General features: G+C 41.8%; 1 protein-coding gene across 2 annotated transcripts in view; it reads right to left on the reverse strand.

Annotated features, from left to right (window-relative positions):
- Window positions 1-18,954, reverse strand: part of MARCHF6 (membrane associated ring-CH-type finger 6) — a 94,320-nt gene extending 75,366 nt beyond the window's left edge. The window contains exon 1 of one of the 2 annotated variants that reach the window (XM_053592986.1): window positions 18,677-18,954. In XM_053592986.1, the coding sequence (XP_053448961.1) occupies window positions 18,677-18,695 (19 nt within the window). In that variant the 5' untranslated portion in view covers window positions 18,696-18,954. The remainder of the gene's footprint in view (window positions 1-18,676) is intronic. The other variant, XM_053592988.1, reaches the window with a different exon arrangement.
- Window positions 18,955-25,864: the final 6,910 nt, after the last annotated feature.

A 25,864-nucleotide genomic window follows, 5' to 3' on the forward strand; every position in this document is an offset into this window, starting at 1 on the left:
AGCGCCAGCCACATACACCTGAGCTGGTGGGTTCTAATCCAGCCTGGGCCCAACAAACAACAATGACAGCTGCAACCAAAAAATAGCTGGGCATTGTGGCAGGTGCCTGTAGTCCCAGCTACCTGGGAAACGGAGGCAGAAGAATCGCTTGAGCCCAGGAGTTGGAGGTTGCTGTGAGCTGTGATGCTCCGGCACTCTACCCAGGGCGACAGCTTGAGGCACTGTCTCAAAAAAAAAAAAAAAAATACTTTCTCCTGGCTTGGTACCCATAGCTCAGTGATTACAGCGTCAGCCACATACACCATAGCTAGTGGATTCGAGCCCAGGCCTGCTAAAAAACAACAATGACAAGGGCAACAAAAAAAATAGCCAGATGTTGTGGTGGGCACCTGTAATCCCAGCTACTTGGGAGGCCAAGGCAAGAGAATGCCTTGAGCCCAAGAGTTGGAGGTTGCTATGAGTTGTGTCACCACAGCACTCTAACGAGAGTGACAGTGAGAATTTGTCTCGAATTAAAAAAAAAATCTTAAAAAATGGGCAGTGCCTGTGGCTCAAAGGAGTAGGGTGCCGGCCCCATATACCAGAGATGGCAGGTTCAAACCTGGCCCCACCAAGAACTGCAAAAAAAAAAAAAAATACATTCTCCTATTACTAACCAAATACTTAACAGAAATATGCAAATTAGGTCACCATTTGGTGTGTTGTTTTTTAGGACAACACCTTGCTCTACCACCCAGGCTGCAGTACAGTAAGCCCTAACTCAGCACTCCACAGCATCAAACTCCAGGGCTCAAGCAATCCTCCCCAACAGGGCCCCCCCCCAGACCACTAGTATTACAGGAATGAGTCTCCATGCCCACCTGGTACCCCCACATTTTTAAACTCCAGCCTTGGGACAGCACCTGTGGCTCAGTGAGTAGGGCGCTGGCCCCATATACCAAGGGTGTCAGGTTTAAACCCGGCCCCAGCCAAACTTCAACAACAACAAAAAAAAGATGCCGGGTGTTGTGGCGGGTGCCTGTAGTCCCAGCTATTCGGGAGGCTGAGGCAAGAGACTCTCCTAAGCCCAAGAGCTGGCGGTTGCTGTGAGCTGTGATGCTACAGCACTCTACCGAGGTCAACAGAGTAAGACACTGTCTCTTAAATTAAAAAACAAAACAAACCTGTGGCTCAGTCGGTAAGGCGCCGGTCCTATATACCGAGGGTGGCGGGTTCAAACCCGGCCCCGGCCAAACTGCAACCAAAAAATAGCCGGGCGTTTTGGCGGGCGCCTGTAGTCCCAGCTACTCAGGAGGCTGAGGCAAGAGAATCGCTTAAGCCCAGGAGTTGGAGGTTGCTGTGAGCTGTGTGATGCCATGGCACTCTACCGAGGGCCATAAAGTGAGACCCTGTCTCTACAAAAAAAAAAACAAACTCCAGCCTTAAAAGTTTAACTGTTTCAAGTCTCAATAGTTTAAACCCAAAAAAAACATATCTGATGACTTAACACTGTAACAGTAGTAGATGGGTACAATAAACAGCACTTTAAGCATCATCTGTCCCCAAAAGAACCAGAGCTTTTAGATAAAAGCTCTGCCACTTGTCTAAAGCCATCCATGGATGCACAAACAGGTAATATCAGGATTCAGGGGGAGGGAAGATCCCAAAGCCACAATGGTGTCAGGCCACAGAGAGGTGAGCCAGAGGCTGCCTTAAACAAATGGGACTAAGCAGGGCTGAGAGGTCCACAGCCTAAGGACCGCAGCCTGCCCCTCACACCCAGCACCAAGTAACATTAATGGCACATCTTTCTTGCCACCTGGAGTGGTCCACAGTGGCCTGTGACACAGTGCTATGAAGGAACATGAAGGAACCCCAGGAACCCCGACTGATCCTTCATGCTAACAAATGATCCTTTCCACATGCACTCACTTGGCTCCTTAAAGCTTCTCTACAGTCTACTGAGGGAAACCTGGTTACAACTTTCACATAGGGGATCTTCTCAGCTACTGGTCAGGGTCAACAGCCAATCCCAAATGGCCAGTGCAGGGGAGGGGCATGATGGGCAGTATGAACAAGGAGCAAGGAAGTGACTTAATGCAGGCTTTTTCCCTCCTCTCTTACAGGGAATTCCTCATTAATGAAAAATAACTGCAATCCTAAACCCCATCACTAATAGATTTAATGGATGTGAGTGCCTAATTGGTTGGCTGCTCAATCTCTGGTGTCTTGAGTGCCACTTGTCTAAACTGAAAGATACTGAGCATTTAGTGACACCTACTAACCAGTTATCAATTAACCAGGCAAATCGCTCCACCTACCCAGAAAAGTCAGGCACTCCCACCCATGGAAGAACAATCAATGGGTCAATTCTGTCCACGCTGAAGCTGGGGGAAGTGGCCTGTGTTGAGTCAAATTAATTGCGGATGCCCCTGCAGGTGCTTTTCAATTTCATCTTTGAAACTAGAACCTTCCCCAACCACCATGTCTGAAGGACTTTTGCCAGTTTATTATGGGCATAATGTCACAGTCAGCAGCATTATCATATGTGGTCAGAACTACATGGGACCTGAACCTCTTTAAACCTCCCACCTTACCTTCATCCTTGATAAATGAAAACATCCTTGGCAAAAGGTTTTCACTCTGGCCCAAGATCTGACTTCTAGTGGCTCAATACTGACAACCCGATCATTTGCTTAATCAGCTTCCCCAAAGTTCCAACATAAACAAAATAGAACCACTCTCCCATTCCATCATCCCACCAGTGGTATCCAGGTAGCCCTAACCCACTTTTAAACACTCTTAATTTTCTCCAAATACATGCTTCAGCCCCCAAGGGAAATGGCTATGAGTTTGTTAAGGCACCTAGAGGCAAGGGGTGGGAACTTCCTCACAGCCCACCCTTAATTTGAAGGTCCAAGTACAAGCACTTTGCATCAAATTTAATACATGGCACTGAAACAGGCTACCAGCACCAGACCTCCCCTGCAACTGATCCTCCTTAAAGGACTTAAAGCAGACTCATTCCAATTACAGGGCAAGAGTCCCGTTGTTTGCGTGCCTTCCAGTTTGGCAGCAGGTAATTTGTGTGCCTGCTGCCCTCCTTAGAGGAGGTATTATTTTATCAGGAAAACTGAACAGAACCAAGATTGCTCATTACCAAGATTCCCAGTCACTGTGGTCACCCTGATAGGCACAGGGGCATGCAATCACTCTAGGTTACCTAGAATCACCAAGACTGCTGGCTACGATCTAGGTAGCTGAGTCACTGCAGAGTACTTAGATGCCTGTGGATTAACTTTTTAGACCAGGAAGTGCTATTGTAGTGTCTACCAGGCAGGATGGGGGTGAATGCTTGGTGGACAGGTGCCAGAGGGTCCAGTCTCCCCAAACCACCCTCCACTGTAGAAATCGCAGTAGGGCACAGCACCTACAACGTGGCAAAAGGACATCATGCATCTCAGGACAGCAGGCACACAGCCACACTCACATGAACAAGAGTTGCCACGCTGCCCTCAAGGAACAAGGTGATTGGATGGCCACCAAGTACGAACTGAGGTAAGGCAAGGATAGACTTTATTGGCACCCCACTGCCTGTCAGATGCAAGGACAATAAGAGGAGCCATATCCATCTGGCTGGTTGGTAACTTGGTAGATTTATTCCACGTTGCAGCTAGCCCACATTAGGTGACTTAACACCAGATGGCCTGAGAAAGCACCAGGAGAGAGCAAAGCAGCAGCAAATTCTAAAAAGCATTCACCCACATAAGGAATGCTCACTTGCTCCAAGGATCCAGGGAGATAGCCAGTGGGCAAATGATCAAACCGGGGGTGGGGATATAGGGCAAAAATGCCAGGATCTCTACACTTGAGAGATGGAGACACACATGCATTAGACAGGACAGTGATTTTCAGATTTCTGCCCCTCGGAACACAAAACCAACACAACACAAAGCAAACACAACTCTAAAATCAAGCCCTGGAGCTCTGGTTGACCTAGAGGAGAGAAATGGGATACCTGTGGTCCACTTAGAGACTGAAAGATCAAAACTATTTTCATAGACTTCTATTCACATTGTCTTTGACACTTTACAGTGTTTTCTAGAGCCTATACAAAAGAATGAAAGTAGGCACAGACCAAAAAAATCCAACTGCTTCCCATTAAACCAAATATTAAAGAGATTGACATAAAATTAATCCACTTTTCTCACCAATTTTGGGGATTTGGAATATATTATTTTCCTTGAAAATACTATTTATAATAGCACATGATGAGGTGTTATTTTTTAAGTGATTAACAAATTTGTAAAATTGTTCTTCAAAGAGTTAAAGAGTTCAAAGAACAAGTGCATTAATCCATTTGTTACTTTAGTCTTGATTATATGAAAACAATGGCACACAGGGTCTCTAGTGCAGTGGTTCTCAAGCTTCCTAATGCCAGTATGCAAGTTCCTGTACATCGCGACCCACAGGTTGAGAACCGCTGCTCTAGTGAGAGAAAAAGAAAGTCCTAAAGGGAATTCTAACATCTCACTAATCCCAACCAGTAATTAATAACTCCTAAAAATCTCCCTCTTACCTATTTTCACATTTAGCCAATTGTATAATGAAATATAAATAATTTTAAAGAGTTAATATTCATTCTCTATTGCTATAGGCTTTTAAGTCAAAATTTATTTTATAAGCTAGTAAAATGGCCATTTATTTCATAAAGCATTATTTCTACTGACAATATTACAGATATGATAAAAGAATAAAAATCTTTCCATTATATTGTAGAGTCCACTCCCACCTTTATTGGGTCTTCACATAAAAAGGAAGATCAAAAACAGGAAAATTAATTTTCTGTTCTATCATGGTATTCTCCTGAAAATAAATCCAAATTGGTGTTTTCTTAGCCTCAAAATACTCTCAAGTAATTAATAGCATTTGATCTTTCAAGTCTTTTAATTCCTATTTGGTTTAATGACCAAGGACCTTTAACAAAGGCATTTAAAAAGACTAGCCATTCCCTCAAACAAATAAGTAGCAAAAAAAGCCCCAAATTTTTGACTGACAGTAAACACTACCCTTTATTTAGTGCCTAACATCTTTAGGTGGAGATCTAAGCACTCTGTATGCCTTATTTCATTGACTCCTCATAATACTCACAGTTTGGGAAACTGAGGTTGAAAGGAGTAGGGAGGGCAACGCATCTAAGGCAACATAGGACTAAATAATAGTATGCGAGCAATCTGGGGTACTACTGAATTATCACATCAGAAAACCGATTCTGTTGCAGTTACTGAGACCCATGTAATTAACAAGCAAGTGAGGAAATGTGGGTTAACAACTTAACTCCCAGTTCCAAAAAGAGTATTTCATTTGACCTTGTCATACTTCCTCCCCAACTACCTTCACGATGAAAACAAGTTATATTAAATGTTTTATCTTTTTCGTAATATCAATATTCTACTTATCTTTACTATCTGTTCCTCCAATTTTAGAATATTCTCCTACTTCCACAATAGACTGGTCCCTCTAACCTGTGGGTCGTGGGTCAGAGGAACTGTATTAAAGGGCTGAGGCATTAGGAAGGTTGAGAACCAATGCTCTAATAAAACACATATTAATGAATATAAGGATAAAAACTAAGTAGTATAGCATCTAATTTAAAAGGAGTTTTACCTTTACCTTACAAAGACAAACAATGTAACCTAATCCTATGCACCCTCCTATTAAGGGGGGGTGTGGTTGCGAGGGGAGGGGAAGGACCAGTCTTATTACTAGACAACCTAAACATATTCTACACATTTTACCAAGTTCTATTTCTCTGAGAATTATCTATTCACGTTCTTTGTCTAACTTACTAATTTGGGTCATAACGACATCAAAAAAAATAGCAAAAGATCTGAACATAGACTTCACCAAAGGAAGAATACAAATTTAAAAAATGTTCTTAGTCGGCTCAGCGCTTGTAGCTTAGTGGCTAGGGCGCCAGCCACATACACCAGAGCTGGAGGGTTCCAACCCAGCCTGGGCCTGTCAAACAACAACCAAAAAATAGCCAGGTGTTGTGGCAGACACGTGTAGTTCCAGCTACTTGGGAGGCTGAAGCAAGAGAATCATTTAAGCCCAAGAGTTTGAGGTTGCTGTGAGCTATGACACCAGAGCGCTCTATTGAGTGAGACTCTGTCTCAAAAAAAAAAAAAAAGTTCTAGTCATTCGGGAAATGCAAATTAAAATCACAGTAAGATAGCAATGTTTGCACAACAATGTGTACTTAATGCTACTAAATTATATACTTAAAAATGGCTAAAATAACAAATCTTGTTATGTATATTTTACCACAATAATTTTTTAAATCACAGTAAGATACCACTACATACCTATGAAAATGGCAAAGACAACAAAAAAAACCACTTTTACCATACAACCCAACAATCCTCCTCATTCAACCCAGTAAAATGAAAACTTAACAATGACTCAAAAACCTTTGTGAATTTGTATAACAGTTTCATTCATAATTCCCTAAACCTGAAAATAAAACAACCCAAGAATTCCACAACTGGGTAATACACATACTATGTTATGTGTACCCTACTATAGAATACTAAGCAATAGAAGAAATGAATTACCAATACATGTAACAATATGGATAAATCTTAAACTCATTATAATAAATTAAAGAAACCAGACTTGAAGGCTACATACTGTATAATTCTATTTATGTTCTTATCTCTCCAGATTACTATTATTACTAAATTAACAATTCACTGTTGGTACTAGAAGCCTGAAAACTGCATTTTCTAGTCTCTTCGCTGACTGCACTTGAATTAGATTCTATCAATTTTGAGCACTTCTGTGAGATCAGAGGGAGAAAAGTACAAACACATTTTCTACTTCTGTCTCTAAAGACCAGCAGTGGCAGCTAACTGTAGGTAGTGTGGACTTCTGCGGTAGTTATCCAGAGCTACCATCACAGTGGTGATTCTGCCTGACACAGTGGGCAACTTCGAGCTTCAGCAGCACAGGCAATGATTCCAACAGTATCAGCAGGAGGGAGCCAGTTATCAGTATATCTCCTCTTCAGTTTCAAATTTCCCCGTCAGTACCTGTTCAGTGATAGAGACTGAACTTTTTTTTTTTTTTTGAGACAGAGTCTTACTTTGTCACCCTCAGTAGAGTGCCATAGCATCATAGCTCACAGCAACCTCAAACTCCTAGACTCAAGTGATCCTCTTGCCTCAGCCTCCCCCGTTGCTGGGACAACAGGCGCCTGCCACAATGCCCAGCTTGTTTTTAGAGACCATACAGATGTGGACAGTTGGTTTTTGAGCTCTTGCTCAGGCTGGTCTTGAACTCCTGAGCACAAGCAATCCACCCGCCTCAGCCTCCCAGAGTGACCGGGGCCCTGATCTCTAAGCCTTATTTTTTTTTTAAGTTAAACTTTGTCAGTAGAGGGTGCTAGAGGGCCATCCAAGAGGAAGGAGGCATCTTTGCTCCTGCTGTCAGTAGGTCTGTTTTAATATTATCACCTTCCCTCTTCCCACAGCCCACTCAGTACACTCCAGGTAAACACAGTGATATCCCAACTCCCTCTGCAAGACACGCCATCAACCTTGGCTCATGCGCCCCATGAAGGGTTGTTTCCTGCTCCCTAGAAAAAGTAGTACACCACTATGTATTCCCACCAGCAGTATATGAAAATTCCTGTTGCTCCACATCCTTACCAACACTTGGTATGGTCAGTCTTTATATTATCACTTTAGCCACTTCAGTAACATCTAGTGTTACCTCGTTGTAGTTTTGTTTTTGTTTTTTTAATCAGATTTTGGCAAGAGCTGGGTTTGAACCCGCCACCTCCGGCATATGGGGCCAGCGCGCTAGCCCTCCGAGCCACAGGCACCACCCCTGTAGTTTTAACTTTTAAAGTGTGGAACTCAACAGCTTTGAGTGTATTTACCGGCTTTTGCAACCATCACCATAATCTTAGAGCAACTTCATTATCCCAGAAAGAAATCTCATAACTATTAACAGTCACTCCCTGTTCCCGCTGCTTTCCCCAGGCCCAAGCAACCACTAGTTTACTTTTTCTCTATGGGGCTGCATATTCTAAACACTTCATACAAACTGGATCATATAAAATGTGACCTTTCACGACTGGCTTCTTCCCCTTAGCCTAATGTTATGAGGTGCATCCAAGCTCTAACATGTGTCAGTACTTCACTCCTTTGTATCGTTGAATACTATTTCATTTTATGTATAGATGGCATTTATGCATTCATCAGTTGACAGATCTTGGGTTGTTTCTACTATTTAGCTAGTATGAATAATGCTCCTATGAACACTTGGGTTTTTGCTAAGTAAGTATACATATTTAAATTCTCTGGGATATACACCTAGAAATGGAACTGCTGAGTCATATAATTACTCAGTTTAACCTTTTGAGGAACTACAAAAATTAGTTGTACAATTTTACATTTCCAATCGACAAATGAAGCTTCCAATTTCTCCACACTATTCCCCAACACTTGTAATCTGTCCCTTTTGATTACTGACATTCTAGGGTGTGTGAAGTGGTATTTCATTATGATTTTGACTTGTATTTACTTAATGATTAATGATACTCAGCGTCTTTTCATAGGCTTAATAATTATATCCACACATATATTCTCTGGTGAAGTGATCATCTAAATCTTTGGGTCATTTTTAAAATTGCGCTATTTGCTTTCTTAGTGAGTTTTGAGAGTTCTCTATATATTCTAAGCCCTTTATTAGATAACATTTTACAAAAATTGTCTGTGGCCTGTTTTCCTTCTCTTAACAGTGTCTTTCAAATTTTGAAAGAAGTTCAGAATTTTGATGTCATCCAATCTTCTTTTACCGCTTATGCTTAAGGAATTTGACCCACCTCAAGACCACAAAAATTTTCTCCTATATTTTCTTCTAGAAGTTTCACACTTGTTTAGATTTTTCATTTAGATGTGTAACATCTCCTTGAGTTATTTTTAGTATATAGCAAAATTTATAGCTCAAAGTCATTTTTTGCCTAAGGATATTCAATTATTTCAGCACCATTTATTGAAAAACCTGTATTTTCTCCATGGAACTGCATTTGCATTTTTCTCAAAAACCAACTGTCCATGTATGTGTGGGTCTATTTCTGGATTCTCTATCTCACAATATTAAACCAATGACTTTCAACTGTTGATATAATTTTTGAAAATTGATTGACATGTTTTTAGATACAAAATTGATTGAGAAACTACCACTTTTTGGCCAGCCATGGTAGCTGATGCCTGTAATCCCAGCACTCTGGGAGGCAGAGGCAGGCAGATTGCCTGAGCTCACAGGTTTGAGACCAGCCTGAGCCAGAGCAAGACCCCATCTCTAAAAATAGCTGGGTGTTGTGGCAGCGCCTGTAATCCCAGCTACTTGAGAGGCTGAGGCAAGAGAATCTCCTGAGCCCAAGAGTTTGAGGTTCCTGTGAGCTGTGATGCCACACACTCTACTGTGGCATCACAGTAGAGGAAAGGTGACAAAGTGAGAGGAAAGGGAAAGGGGAAGAGGAAAGGGGAAGGGAAAGGTGAAAGGGAAGGGAAGGGGAAGGGAAGAGAAAGGGAAGGGAAGGGAGAGGGAAAGGAAGGGAGAAGGAAGGGAAAGGGAAGGGAAATGGAGAGGGAAAGGGAGAGGGACAGGGAAAGGAAAGGGAAAGAAACGAAATGAAATGAAACTACCACTTTTTGGTTGGGAGCAGTGGCTCAAATCTGTAATCCCACCACTCTGGGAATCTGAGGTGGGTGCATTGCTTGAGCTCAAGTGTTCCAGATCATCCTGAACAAGAGCAAGACCCTGCCTCCACTAAAAGAGAAAAATTAGCCAGGCATTGTGGCTGGTGCCTATAGTCCCAGTTTACTCAGAAGGCTGAGGCAAGAGTATTGCTTGAGCCCAGGAGTTTGAGGTTGCTGTGGGCTATGACACTACAGCCCTCTAGCCTGGCAGCCTAGAGCAACAGAAGAACAAAAAAGAAAGAAAGAAAGAAACTACTTCTCCTTGAGTTTTGATATAATATAAAGGCACATACAAAAGTATCTGAAAATAATACTCATCTTTCAAATCACATGTGTGTGAAGCCAAACTTTCACATACTTTAACCAAAACATATAGTAACAGAGTGATTGCAAAGGTACAGGTGAGAATCCAACTGTCTCTAATGATCCAGACATGAAAGAGATTTGCAAAAATTTAAAAAAATAAGCTACTCTTCTCACTAGAAAAATTTTCTCTAAAAAAATATTTATCATAAAGTTCTTTCTGTTTCTATAAAAAAAAGTACCCCACATAAACAAAAATCCTTTGAGTCCTCAGTTTTTAAGAGTGTTAAAGGGGCCCTGAGATCCCTTTACCAAGACCCCTTTATGAAGAATCGCTGGTCTGTATCATGATCTTGAAGCCATTCCACTGAATGAAAGTGCCTCTAAACACTTTGCAATGTCTTAGGGAAATGAAATTTATTTAGGAAACATTATTGGCAAAGGTTCTAGGTACATGGTAGGTACATGTACAGTATTTGGTAAATGGGGAAAAAAAGCAAAAAAGCCATGGAATCTCCAATTCTCCTATTTCACAAGTGCTAGAACTTCATGTTTAAAAGAAGGAATTCAAAAGGCAGAATACAAATGTCTACATAGAAATAACTAAGAAAATGCCATGAAGGCTACGTTGAACAGTTTGATGAGAATATTTTATATTGTATATGAAACCAGTACACTGTACCCCTTCATTGCACTAATGTACACAGCTATGATTTAACAATAAAAAAAAGGACAAATTCAATTGTGTAAATTATATTTTATTAACCTGACTCCAGGGGACAGTAGGGAAGAGATAAAAAAGTAAAAAGGGTATTATAATGAAATTAAGTATACAGGAAATGCTTTAATGTCTTTCAAGCCTTCAAGAAATCATCATATTATAATTGCCAAACTGTGTGTCCCCCATCTCTCCCAAAATTCATTTATTATGTTGGAGCTTTGACCTCCAGGACCTCAGAATGTGACTATTTGGAGATAGGATCTTCAAAAAGGTGAATAAATTAAAATGAGGTCGTGAGAGCAGGACCTAATCCTATATGACTGGCATCGTTTAAAGAAAATAATTAGGACATAAACACAGAGATCACATGAAGAACCAGGGAGAAGACAACTACCTACAAGCTGAAAGAGGCCTCAGAAGCAACCAATCCTGTCAGCACCTTGATCTCAGACTTCTAGCCTCCCCAACTGCTTAAGAAAATAAATTTCTGTTGTTTAAGCACTCTGTACTACATTTTGTTTTTATGGCAGCCCTTGTAAACTAGAACATCCAAAACTGGACTTACCTCCTCCCATTCCCTGTTGACGAAAAACGCTAAAAATCAATCACTTCTAACTCCTTCTTGCTACCTCACTTTATCAATTACTATGGTCTATTAATTTTACTCTGGTCTGTTTCTTCTTTCCCATTCTTTCCATTCCCATTACGTTAATTGAAACTCCTATAATATTTTGCCTACCTGCCAACAATAGTACTCCATAGCATAGTCTGACCCCCTTTAGGGGTCTGACTTCCTGTTCCCTTTTTAAGAACTCTTTCCATTCTGCCTGTATCACATTAAAATCAAGTTATCTTCATGTCATTACAGGAGAAAAATAAAACCCACTAAACATACCTGGTCTGTGTCTGGAAGAGGATGACAGCCCAGCATTACTCACTTACAGCATTTCAGCCTAAGAAGTATTCGGATCTCTTTTGGAATGTTTGCCCAGCTCAAGAAGAGAAATAACCACTCAGTACTTTTTTCTTATATTACTTTTTCTCACCACTATACAGCCACCTGGTTTAAGGGCAGCCACCTAACCTAAAATGACTCAATTAGATTAGTTACCAGAAATTTAGGTTTAAGAGGCGATGAGGCAAGAAGAGGTGTCCTTCAGTATCTGTGGGGCAGTGACTTCAGGATCCCCACAGATAACAAAACTTTGTTGTTGTTGTTGTTGTTTTAGAGACAGAGTCTCACTTGTCACCCCCGGTAGAGTACCGTCGCATCACAGCTCACAGCAACCTCCAGCTCCTGGGCTTACGCGATTCACTTGCCTCAGCCTCCCAAGTAGCTGGGTCTACAGGCACCCGCCACAATGCCCAGCTACAGATACCAAAACTTACAGTTGCTCAAGTCTCTTATATAAAACGGCAACATATCTGCATATAACCTGTACAAATCCTCCTATATACAGGTGTCCTTTGAAGAACCTGGGGATTTAAGGACAGCAACCTGTCACACAATCAAAAATCCCATGTAACTTTAGACTCCCACAAACTTACCTAATAATGAATAGCCTAATACTGACCCTACTAATAACAAAGAGTTAACTGACACATTTTGTATGTTATACATATTATATACTGTGTTCTTTAAGCTAAAGAAAATAGTTATTAACAACAGTACTGCACTATATTTGATACCATAATTTTATATCTGTTTAAAAGATGAATTATCTGATTTAAATGGTGGGCAACCAAAAGCTGCAAACTTCACAGTCTGTGACACCTATCAAGTAATTCAACTTGTTTCTCGTAATGTCATGACTTTTCTGTTTCTTGCAAGCACTTCCAGCATCATTAATGGCACTCTGAATGAGTCCCCTGGTATCATTCAAGGTTTATGGTATTGCACTAAACATAACGAAAAATACACAAGAGATCACTTTTTACTACAATATGCAATTGGTAAGATGACTTGCTCATGCAGAGATGATTAGTGCCAGAAGGTGTTTTTGTTTGTTTGTTTGGGTTTTTTTGCAGTTTTTGGCCAGGGATGGGACTGAACTTGCCACCTCCGGTATATGGGGCTGGCGCCCTACTCCTTTGAGCCACAGGCGCCACCCATGCCACAAGGTGTTTTTGTTTTTTTTTTTTTTTTTGGCTGGGGCTAGGTTTGAACCCGCCACCTCCAGCATATGGGACCAGCACCCTACTCCTTGAGCCACAGGCGCCACCCAGCCACAAGGTGTTTTAAGGGAATACTCTCAACACTTTAGCTCACCTCACCACAATAGCAATAGGAGGTGGCTACAAAATTATTATAGTACAGTATGTACATACTACAGTTAACTTTATGCAGTTATAATTTAACACTGCATCTTTATGTCTGGCGCCATGTATGGTCTCTGTATTTGTGAGTTTTGATAAATTTCAACTTTTTAAGACAGTTTTGTATATATTACGGTAGTAAGTGACAAAATTAATTACTATCTACATTACTTTTATGCATTCATGACATACCTTTTTCTAATTTTTTTCTCATATTCCTAGGTGCAGGTCATATGCAAATTTTTCAAATTGTCAAAGATCTCCAAAAATTTTTCCAATATATATTGAAAAAAATCTATGGATAAATAGACCCAGGCAGTTCAAATCCATGCTGCTTAAGGGTCAAGTTTATTTTACATCATAGCTCAGTGACTAATAATACTTAGTGCAATGTAAATGCTATGCAAATAATTGTTATACTATATTGTTTAGGGAATGATAATGAAAAAAAGTCTGTACATGGTTTAGTACAGACACAACTATTTGGAGCTTTTTTCCTGAGTATTTTCAATCCAAAGTTGGATGAATTCACAGATCTATATGGCTCACTTCTGTTCAAAACCCTCCCCTAGCTCCCTAGCTCAATAAATAAAAGTCAACGGAACTCTTACATGCGCATTCCCTGCTGACCCCATGATCTCTGAGACCTCCTAGTATACTTATTCTTTCCCCAACTCATTTACTCCATTCCAGCTACCTTGCTATCCTGGTTATTACTTGAATACTAGTCTAGGCATCCTCCTATCTCAGAGACTTCTCACTTAGGCTATGTTCCGTCTGCCTGGTATGCTCTGCCACTGATCATTTGCATGCCTAACTCCTCAGCACTTTATTTTTACTGCTGTATTTTAAAACTGCAACCCTTGCTCTCATAACCTGGGCACTCTTTATTCTCTCCCAATTTACTATTCCCTACAGCACTTATAAACATACAGTTATGCCATAAGTCATTAGAAGTTTTTTTTTTCTCTTCCTCCCCTACCAAGCTAACAACTAGAGAGAAGGAACTTTATTTTGTTCCCTTGCCTAGCAAAGGGTGCATAAAATAGGTGCTCAATAAACATCTGTCAAAGAAATGCAAGTTTGCTTTGTCACAAGCATGCCAAAGCAAAGAAAGTTGATCTGTGGCAAGAAGAATGAAGCAGATATATATGTAAACAGAGAAGAAAGGCCATATGGTTCTAGAAAGAAGGTAACTAGATGCTGATCCTGACAACTTCTCATCCTTTTATCTCATTTCTTCCTAATTTAAGTTACAAATTTTTTTCATAGTGGATTACAATGTGATCAAACTGCAATATACTTCAGCTTTATACCTTTCAAATGAATATGTTCCATAAACCGTAACAATTGCTTTGGTACCCCATAAAAAACTACTGGTAAGATTTTATATTATGTTTTGCTAATTTAAGTGATAATCTACCAAAACGAAAAAAAAATAAGCTTTACATATCACTGAGCATTCTACATACGTGAGTGTTCTACTCTGACAAAATAATAATTATCTTTATGAGAGCTTCACATTTTGATACTTGTAACACCTATTCCAATACTGGTGTGCTTTTCCCTTAAGTGTTTAATCTTAAGGACAGATGTTTTTCTAAAACAGAATCTTCAGTGCATTGTAGGATCAGACTACAAACCTATAAAATGTGAGGAGGCTGAACATCTAAGGATCTCCTCCTTATGCAAAAAGCTTAAAGATTTGATGACAGCAGTTGAGATAACAAATCTACACATACAAATGAAAAAAAGGATTCATCTATTTGCATTATGAAAATGGATTATAAGCCTGATTTTACAAAAATAAAATTTAACACTAGCCCCTTCAGAGATCTTTAAAATATAGCAAACATTTACTATGAAAAGACAAGATCATAGAATTGTTTACTACAGATACAAAACACTCTGATAATGAATAGCCTAATACCAACCCTACCAATAACAAAGAGTCAACTGACACATTTTATATGTTATACATATTATATATTGTGTTCTTACACAGGAAAGGAAGAGTTACACTCTATTTGCACAGACTGTGTTTTAGTAACAATCTCGTTGCTCAGAATACTAAAATATTTTGTTAAAAAGAGAAAAGATAAACCACATTATTGGTGCTTTCAATAGTGGGTGATAAGATTAAAAGATTTTTAATTTGATTTTCTGTTTAACCAAATTTTCCAAATTGTCTCTAAGAACTTTTCTTATAATTAGATAAAAACCTAAGTTGCAATTTAAAAAATATACAAAATAGGCCCAGCATGGTGGCTCACTCTTGTAATCCTAGCACTCTGGGAGGCTGAGGCGGGTGGACTGCTTGAGCTCAAGGGTTCGAAACCAGCCTGAGCAAGAGCAAGATACAGTTGTGGTGGTGGTGGGTGCATGTAGTCCCAGCTACCTGGGAGAAGGAGGCAACAGGATTGCTTCAGCCCAAAGAGTTTGAGGTTGCTGTAAGCTAGGATGCCATAGTACTTTACCAAGGGCAAATGAGTTACAACTCTGTCTCAAATTTATCCATTACTGATTTATAAACAGAACAGTTTTTATAAGCTGTTTGACATCTTCACTTTAGCAGTTTTAATCTTCCGTTACCCTCACTTTTCCTTCAATTATTATTTTAAGTTAAATCTAAATTATGGGCTTGGCTCGGCACCTGTAGCACAGTGGTTATGGCGCCAGCCACATACACGGAGGTTGACAGGTTTGAACCTGCCCAGCCCGGTTTATCAACAATGACAACTGCAACAAAAAATAGCCAGGTGATGTGGCGAGACCCAGGCTACTTGGGAGGCTGAGGCAAGAGAATGGCTTAAGCCAAAGAGTTGGAGGTTGCTTTTAGAGTTGGAGTTAGACGCCAGGGCACTCTACCAAGGGCGACATAATGAGACTGTGTCTCAAAAAAATAAATAAAATAAATAAAATCTAAATCATGAAAATTTCAGATTTCCAAATTGGAATTTTGTAAAATTCACTTTCAAAAATGTTTTCATAAAACATACATCTGCAAAACAAAGTTTCCATCAAATATTACAAATGATTCATCCATAGAATGAGGAGTGACAAAAGCCAGTGTGGTGGCTCACACCAGTAATCCTAGCACTCCGGGAAGCTGAGACAGGTGGATTGCCTGAGGCTCAGGAGTTTGAGACCAGCTTGAGCAAGAGTGAGACCCCATCTCAAAAAACCTGCCAAGCATTGTGGTGAGTGCCTGTAGTCCCAGCTACTCAGGAGGCTGAGGTAATGATCCCCTGAGCTCAAGAGTTTGAGGTTGCTGTGAGCTTTGATGCCACAGCACTCTACTGAGGGTGACAAAGTGAGACTCTATCTACAAAAAAAAAAAAAATTTTTTTTTTAAATTAAAAAAAAGGAATAAGTGACAAAAATAATTTAAACATTGGACACTTGGTATATACTTATTTTGTTTGTTTGTTTTGGCCGGGGCTAAGTTTGAACCCACCACCTCCGGCATATGGGACCGGTGCTCTACTCCTTGAGCCACAGGCACCACCTGGTATATACTTATAATTAAGTACAGTCTGTCAGACAAAAGTTTAGATCTTGCCTCTGCCATTTACTACTACCCATGTGACCTTGGAAAAGTTACTTAACCATATTAACCATAAGTTTCCCTATCTGTAAAATGTGCATACTGCCTATCTAAAAAATACTGAGGAAATTAAATGAGATGTACATAACATGTTTAGTAAAGTATATACCACAGATCAATTACTCAGTATACTTTAGTTATTTTAATAGGGAATAGTGTTCAAGTCAGTAAGTATCATTTATACCTTCTCCTAATCATAATTTAATAAGGTAAAAAAGGTTTTCAAACACAGTACACTGAAAATATTCCTTTCACAGACATATACCAAGATTCTTCAATTACTGAATTACCAGTAACTACTGTGGTTTCATAAACATATGCAAATCCTAAGTACCAAGGTCAAAAGAATGGGAATTTTATTAAGTGTGGCATAATGAAAAGGAGACTATATGCAATCAGAATACTTAGGTCCAAATCTGTCTCTTACAACCTGTGTGAACCTTGGACAAGCTATTAAAATAACTAGGGGTCAGGGGCTGGTCAGGGGCTCACACCTGTAATAAATCACTTTGGGAACCTGGTCCAAGGACTACTTGAGGCCAAGAGTTCAAGACCAGCCTGAACAAGACTCCATCTGTACCAAAAAAAAAAAAAAAAATTAGCCGCATAAGGTGGCACACACCTGTAGTCACAGCTTGAGCCCACAGAGTTTGAGGTTGCAGTGACTTATGACAATGCCACTGCACTCTGCTGGGGGGCAACAGACCAAGCAAGACCTTGTCTCAAAAATAAATAAATAAACAAACAAAAATAACTCAGCCTAAATTTCCAAATCTGTAGAAGACAATACCTATCTAATCCACAGGGTTGTTAGGAAGATCAAATGGGAATGTATGTAAGTACGCTTTGTAACCTGTCAAGTGTCATATGTCATTATTGTTAAGGTTTTTATTAATGAAAAAGTTCCTTAAGTCAAGTTTTATCAACTCATTACACAGATAATATTAAACTTTTTATCACTCATCATTGCACTACACGAGTGTTCAAAAATTCCTTAGTCTTTAAATTCGCCAAAATGTAATCCATAAGGTTCAAAGACCCTTATCGCCACACAAATATACCCAAAATGTAAAAGTATCTGCACCAATAACCAGAACATCAAGAAGCAAAATAATTTAATAATTTCCTGTATTAAATCACTATAACCCTAACCTTCAGCAGAGAAGAAAATGCATTTCAGTAATCATAAAGTATAAAAAAATTTTTTTTTTGGCTCTTCATATCTGGTGTATTCGCTTTACAGGGATCAGTTCGTTCAAAATAACCACATCAAAACACTCACTCGCAAAACAAAACCCTGCTTATTGGTATCTAGGATTAAAAAAAACAAAACAAAACAAAAAAACACCAAAACAAAAGAGCCTCCCTCCTCCGATTAACGTCTTTAGTCCTTCCTCTCCCGGCTTAGTAAACAAATGCTTTAGGGCTAGGTAATCAGAGGGCAAGGTTTTTAAATAGGGGTCAGTTCACTCCACTCGGACGTCACCTGGCGGGTGTTTTTCGCGAAGTTTCCAAGTCAACAAAGAAGTTTTATGGCGAGGGGCTAGGGCCTTTACAGCAGTAGGCAAAAGGACATAAAGAAAGACAAAACCGAGTGGGGGAAGGGTGTAGAAAACGCCCCCGTACTTCAAACGGCAACCACAGCGGCCCCTTCCTCCAGGGAAAGGCGCGACGGCCGCAGCGTGGGGAAGGCACCCCGGCTCGGAGCTCCGGGCAACTCGCGGCCCGGACACGCTGGGCCTGGGAAGGGTCCCCGCCCCCCTCGTCGGCGCGAGCGGGAAACGGCAGGGGACGCGCGGGGGGTCACCTTCTGCTCCCCGCCGAGCCGCCCGGCCGCCCCTCGCACCAGTCCGCGGACAAACGGCCCGGGCACCCGCCCCACCGCGATTCTGCCGCCGGCCTGGAGCGCCGCAGACCCGCGCGGGTCGGGGAGCGAACGCGGGCCCCAGGGCGAGGGCGCGGGCGCCGCCGACTTACCTTCCTCGGCGGTGTCCATCTTGTCTGGGGGGGCGGCGGTGACGCAGCCACGAGGCTCCCGCAGCCGGGGCCCTAGCCTTCCGGCCGGGCGGGGAAAAAGGGAGGGGGAGGAGGGGAGAAGGAAGAGGGAGCCGGGCCTGGGCAGGTGCGTGTGCTCAGGTGCGAGAGAGGAAGGAGAGAGGGGAAGAGGGAGAGGGAGAGAGGCTGACAGAAAGCGAGCGACAGGGAGGGGGAGGGGCAGGGAGCGCCGAGGGGCGAGGCCTGGGCGGGGCGCCGAGGCGGAAGGGGCGGGAGCGCTCCAACGACATGTGGCGTCACTTCCGGGGGCGCGCGCGTTCGGCTGACAACTGGAAGCAAAAGGCTCTGTACCGGGCGGGGCTGCTGGCCCCGGCGGCTACTGGGCCACGTCGGGAAAGCACGAAGTCTGCTGGAGAATGGGGCTGAGATCTAAGCAGCATCTGACCTTTGATGGCAGCATCCAGAGAACAAAGAAGACGGAGAGCCGCGAGCATAGAGCACCGAGCCTGGCGCCCACCCAGGCGATCAGCGAGACAAAGGCCCGGTCCTTAGGGTGCTTAGCTGCGGCTGGAGGCGCTTATAAAAGTACAAGCTTGCGCGTCCCCCCCACACACACACACCGACTCCCCGCGCTTCTGCTACCGCTTGTCTAGAGAGAGACCCGGAATAAGCATTTTTGTTCAGCACCAGGGTAGTTGAGATGCACGTTTTTTTAGGAAATAGTAAAAGGTCGGTGAAAGGAAAAAGGCAAACACTGACTTTACCACAGTTCTTCACAAAGATACTTCTGCATTTGGTTGGAAGGACTACCTGAAGATTGAAGGATAATCTGTCTCCAAGGGAAATGGGGCAGATGCCGGCAGGGCAAGCCGTCTTGGCCAGAGCCGAAGTGCGAAGGAAAGAAAGATGAGTTCTGCCCTCATTGCACCACCCTTCCTCACTATCATCTTTGGCTTTTTCTCTGAATGAAGGAATACTTAGAGGATGCAGATATAGAAGAGCCACCACAGTAGAATTGCCTCATTAGAAAAACTTTACAACCTCAAAAAAAATGTTTAAACAATATGCAGATGACTTAGCACAAGTAGGTTTAAGAATGCTAGTAGCAACCTCTCCTGTCTGAGTGGAAGAATTGGGAAGACCTCTCCCCCAAGCCTCATCACAATAAGGCTTACAATAAAAATAATGAAATGGAGTCCTTCAAAAAGAGCCTTTGCACAACAGCGGACACCCACTGGTTTCAGGAGCTGACTTGAATAGATATTTAAGTTGTTCCTTAAATACAAGTTTGTTCTACCTGCTTGGAAACTAAATTTGAAGGCAGCTCTTTACCGAACCCTCCACCCATTCCACTCAAGCCCAACAAGAGATCACACAGGCTGAGACTAGGGGCACAGGCACAGATCTGGACCATCAGACCCATCAGATGTATAACAGAAAGATTCTGAAAGAAAGACTGAGATTTGCTAAAGGAAAGACGAGAAGTACTTAAAGGCAAGGCAAGTACTTCTGCCCTCCAGGCCCAGAGCCAGATTAGAATTAGGGAATGTTGTGTTGTACCTGTAGTAAAGGTAGCTCCCTGGTTTTGATACTGGAATTTCGTCTTCAGTAGGTTCTTGGTCTCCGTGATTGGAAGAATGAATCCGCGGACCACAGATCAGTGGTAAGATAGGACTTATTTACAGAAAAGAATACAAAAACGCCAAAGCTGCCAAGTCGGGAAAGAAAAGCTCTCTGTCTCACTCCAGCGCTTTGTCTGGGGTATATATAGTCGCACGGGCCCTTTGTAGTTACATGTAGCGGGGTTGGGTAGTTACATTTAGCGTGTCTGGGACCCTGTGTAGTTACATTTAGCATGTCTGGGATAGCCTGTCTGGAACACGTCTGGGTCATGAATGAATGGCTACAATCCCTTTCATTCCCAGGCCTAGAAAATTTGCTTGAAATTGACCAGGCCTAGGAAATGGGGGTTTCCTATTAAGACGCAAGTGCAAGTGGAGGGAAACCTAAGGTGCTGGTGTCTCCCCAGCAGTTGTCTGGCCCCTCTGGCTACAGGAGCTTGTGGGGGAGAGGGACCTGCCTACCCTCCTGCCTTGTGGGGAGAGGAGGGAGGCCCTGCCTACCCTCAGCCGGCTGGTTCCTCTACTTGCTGCCAGGGCACCATCACTGCCAAGCCTGAGGCAGCCGGTCCACCAGCTCCACCAAGCTGGCTGGGGTGCCACGTGTCCGGTATCAGTTTTGGTTGGGAGATTTTTTTTTTTTTTCCCCTGTTTTGAGACAAGATCTCATTGGGTTGCCTAGGCTGGAGTGCAGTGGTGTGGTAGCTCACTGCAAACTCAAATTCCTGGGGATTCTCCCACCTCAGCCTCCAGAGTAGATAGAGCTACAAGGAGCACCACCACATCTGCCCAGCTATTTTTTAATTTTTCATTTTGATGTGGGTCTCACTATGTTGCTCAGGCTGATCTTAAACTCCTGGCCTCAAGCGATCCTCCTGCTTCCCTCCTTATCCGTCTAAAGTGCTGGGATTATAAGCTTGAGCCACTGCACCGACCAGGGCTCCTTCCTTAGATATCTTCCTATATGATGCTCATAGGAAAATTAACCTTTTAACCAATTCTCCCTTCTACATGGTAATACCCTTCTGGGATTGCCCTAGCCTTTTTTTCATCATCCAGATTTGGGGTGTAGAACATAGAAGTAATAAACCGACATTTGTTGCGTCCTTACTTCATGTCAGGCAGTGGTTCTCACTACAGCTCTTTGAATTTGTGAGTCAGTCCACCACATGCTTACCATTGACATGAACTCAACAGTTAGGTGGAAAAATGTGCTGTTGATGTGAACAAACTGCAAGAAGAGGAGGGGTCTGCTGGGCCTCAGGAACTGCTAGACCCTGAGTCCCTCTCTCTGCCAATCCCTCAGCTCTGCTTCTCTCCTCAGATTGGCTTCATGCTTTTGGACAAACTTCCTCCACCTGGCTGAAACAGGCCAACAATATCTCTCAATGTCACATCTTCAGCTTTTCCATGGCCCAAGGCTAAGGATGATGAACATTGGTTCCAAGTTTAAAGTTTCCCAAAAAAGGCTCGGTACCTGTGGCTCAAGTGGCTAAGGCACCAGCCACATACACCTGAGCTGGCAGGTTTGAATCCAGCCCGGGCCCCCCAAACAACAATGATGGCTGCAACCAAAAAAAATAGCCAGGCTTTGTGGTGGGTGCTTGTAGTCCCAGCTACTTGGGAGGCAGAGGCAGAAGAATCAACTTGAACCCAGGAGTTGGAGGTTGCTATGAGCTGTGATGCCACAGCACTCTACCCAGGGTGACAGCTTGAGGCTCTGTCTCAAAAAAAAAAAAGTAAAAAAAATTTTTCCCCAAAAGAACAGTTATTTATCCAGCTAGTTGTTCATCCCTGAACCAAAAGATTGTGCTGAAGATCTAGAATCTGTATGAACACATCATGTTCTTGTAACTCTATGTTCATGTAAGAACATTGGCACTGCCGTGTAAGAAAAATGGACGTTACCTGTTGAAGTAGGGAGAGAAAATTTCCCATAAGAAGGGGAGGACAGAATAGATGTCCATAGAATTAGAATTCTCATTGTTCTGTTTTCAAATGAAGGCACTTAGATTATACTACCTATGAAAATAGTTTCATTTGCTGCACTTTTATTCAAGAAAACCAATTCTGTTAGAATTAGTATAGAATTTCAGTCTGGAAAAATGTTATTCCAATCAAGAGACACAGTTTATTAAAGACACAAAGTACAAATGATTCCTGCCTCATTTGTGTGTGTATGTGTGTTTACTGTACTGTGAGGATATTATAGTAGTGCTGATTTCCCATACAGCAATAAAATGGATAAGAGGAGAAATGTAGAACAGTACAGTTTTCAAGTGCTAACTATAATAACAAGAACAAACTAATAATTAACCAAACTCCCAAATATGTCCAATGAGTATCAATAACAATCCCGTAAAGTAAATATTAAATACATTTTACATTTGGGGAATTGGACACGCAGCTGTCCAATGATGAGTAATTACTCAAAGATGAGTAATGAGCCTTCAGCCACACATATAGCAGAAGAGGAAGCAGATTTGAGGCACATGTCTGCCTGACTCCAGGCCTCCCAATTTTAAACCTCACTAGTTTGCCATTACCAGCTACCTGCCTAACATTGTCATAAAACTCAACATTTTTACTTGGAGCATGAGTTTGTATTGAAACTTGTGACTTTACAACAATTGCATAGAATTGCTGCTGAAGAAACATGGATGTGGTAATTAAGCAAAGTGCCTTACCGTAAGTTTAACATTATTGACATTAACAGATTACTGAAGGCAATTCATGTCATTATCTTAATATTAAATTCTTTCCATCTTCCCTTCACTTTCTATTTTCTTTTCCCTTTTCTTCTTCCCTTCCCTTCCATCTTTTTTTGCTTCTGTTTCTCTTATCTTCCTTCAGTGACACACAATGATGGAACAAGAACACAGGGGCTGAAAGGAGGGGGACAGGTGGCAGAAGACTGGTGTGGTTGGATAACTCATTACATGGAGCAAATAAGTAAATATATTGAAAATATCAATGGCCATATCTCTCCCTGCTGGAGAAAAGCAAACATGAAAAGAAAAGGCTAAAAAGAACCCTTAGGTATTAGAATGGAAATGTAAGTATCGTTATGAATTCTTTTTTTATAGATCCACTTTTAAAATTATAAACAACTATAGAGTTAGTTGTATATGGATGTGTGCACCTCTCCCTATATACTTTATATGTGTATACATAGTACATATAAGATAAATACTAGGAAATCTATTTCCCAGTTCTGCCCTCTGAGAGGATCTCCATGCAATGATACCCCAGTAGTTGTGAGCACACTGAACACAGATTTGGGGGCAGGGGGGTTGTTTTGTTTTTGAGACAATGTCTCACTATGTCACCCTCAGTAGAGTGCTATGGCATCACAGCTCACAGCAACCTCAAACTCTTGGGTTTAAGCAAGTCTCTTGCCTCAGCCTCCCAGGTAGCTGGGACTACAGGTGCCTGCCACAATGTCTGGTTATTTTTTTTTTTTTTTTTAATAATTCAGTGTGTGTTCCTGAATATGGGATCCTGGACCAGAATTTTTTTTTTTTTTTTTTTTTTTTGAGACAGAGTCTCATGCTGTCATCCTGTCATCCTGGTGCTGTGGCGTCATAGATCACAGCAACCTCCAACTCCTGGGCTCAAGTGAATCCTCTTGCCCCAGTTTCTCTATTTTTAGTAGAGATGGGGTCTCGCTTTTTGCTCAGGCTGGTCTCCAACTTGTGCGCTCAAGCAATCCACCAGCTTTGGCCTCCCAGAGTGTTAGGATTACAGCCCTGAGCCATGGAGCCCGGCCTAGTTTTCTTTTCTTTCCTTTTTTTTTTTTTTTTCTGGAGACAGAGTCTCCTTTTGTTGCCCTTGATAGAGTGCCGTGGCATCATAGTTCACAGCAACCTCAAACTCTTGGGCTCAAGCATTTCTCTTGCCTCAGCCTCCCAAGTAGCTGGGACTATGGGACTACAGGCACCCACCACAAGGGCTAGTTTTTTTTTGTTTCTTTGTTTTTTTGTGGTTTTTGGCTGGGGCTGGGTCTGAACCCACCACCTACGGCATATGGGACCGGCGCCCTACTCCTTGAGCCACAGGTGCTGCCCAAGGGCTAGTTTTTTTAGAGACAAGGTCTCGCTCTGGCTCAGACTGGTCTTGAAACTGTGAGCTCAGGCAGTCCACTTGCCTTGGCCTCCCAGAGTGCTGGGATTATAGGTGTGAACCAGCACACCTGGCCCATCATATTTTTTAAAGGGACATCCTTGGGACAGTTGGCAAAATTGAAATTTGAATAGAATCTGTAAATGGTAGTTTTGTAGCATTGTCAGGCTGGGTTATTTAGACCAACAGTTGAAATACTAGATAAAATATAAGAAATATTTTCTTAAAAGCACTGAAGAGCTGATAAAAACAGTAAAGTGATTACCAGGACAAAAATCTAAGGACAAGAAGGAATATCACAAGGTAAATGGAACATGAAAGCTGCTTTTATTCTGCTGATCCAGGCAAACTTGAGCTTCTGTTTTGACAGTTTCTGGGGCAAAAAGGAAGCTGCCAAAGCCCAGAGCCTGCCCAAGATGAGGCATGTTAAGAGACCATCCACCGGGACCTTCCCCAAGCTCCTCATCATGCTCCCAGGCCAGGGGAGTGGTGAACCAAAAGGAAATCTGAGTCCTGGAGACTTCTAGGAAACTTGTCTTAGCTAAATCTTATTTAATTTTTTAAGTTCCTAAAGACCTGTGCACATGAATCAGCTCTGGCATGGACTGCATACCAAACTCATACTGTCATGATCAAAGAATCGCAAACAGTAAATTTAGTTTGAAATAATCTTGGACTGCTGGGACCCCTAAGCACCTGGTAGAAGAAAACACAAATTGTCTTTGGAAGAATGTACCTACGTGCTACGCATTGTCCTTGTAAACTCACCTGTGGAGAGTCTTTGAGGAATAGTTAACATCGCACATCATATAGCACATGTAGCATTAGACACTGTGGGCAAGAACAGACAAAATCATCCACAAAGACCTCAGGTCCAGAAGCTGCCAGACACAGGTTATAAAGCAACTGCACTTACTACGAAACAATTTTATTTTCAAATACCAATTTTTACACTGGAATTACATCTTTGCCACCATGTCAATGTAAAATAAAAAATTAGAACTTTTTAGGGTGTACACAAGCAAAATCTTTAGAGAACTCTGCACTTTTTCCATGAATGAGGGCACACCTGTTCTTGTGAAAGTCTGTGGTCTCTGATATTTCACTAAGGCAAACACTCAGCTTAATATAAAGTAGGGTGTCAATAAATTTTGGCCTAATGAATAATGTAGAATTTTCCTAGAGATACTTTATGGTCCTGAAATAACAACATGTATTGATGCCTCTCTTAGGAAGAAACGAATTTATAGGATAGCTGAAAAATTAATCCAGTAACAAGCATACATTAGGGCTAGTGTGCCTATACTTTTATATCTGGATTTCTTGGTTGTAATGAATTTAATTTCAGTACTTCATGTAGATATTCTCCACAATGATGTACACTGAGTCACTTCAAATAAGCAAAGTAGAGCACCACGCGTTTCTTATT

Source organism: Nycticebus coucang, chromosome 1 (genome assembly GCF_027406575.1).
Source record: "Nycticebus coucang isolate mNycCou1 chromosome 1, mNycCou1.pri, whole genome shotgun sequence".
Classification (NCBI taxonomy): domain Eukaryota; kingdom Metazoa; phylum Chordata; class Mammalia; order Primates; family Lorisidae; genus Nycticebus; species Nycticebus coucang.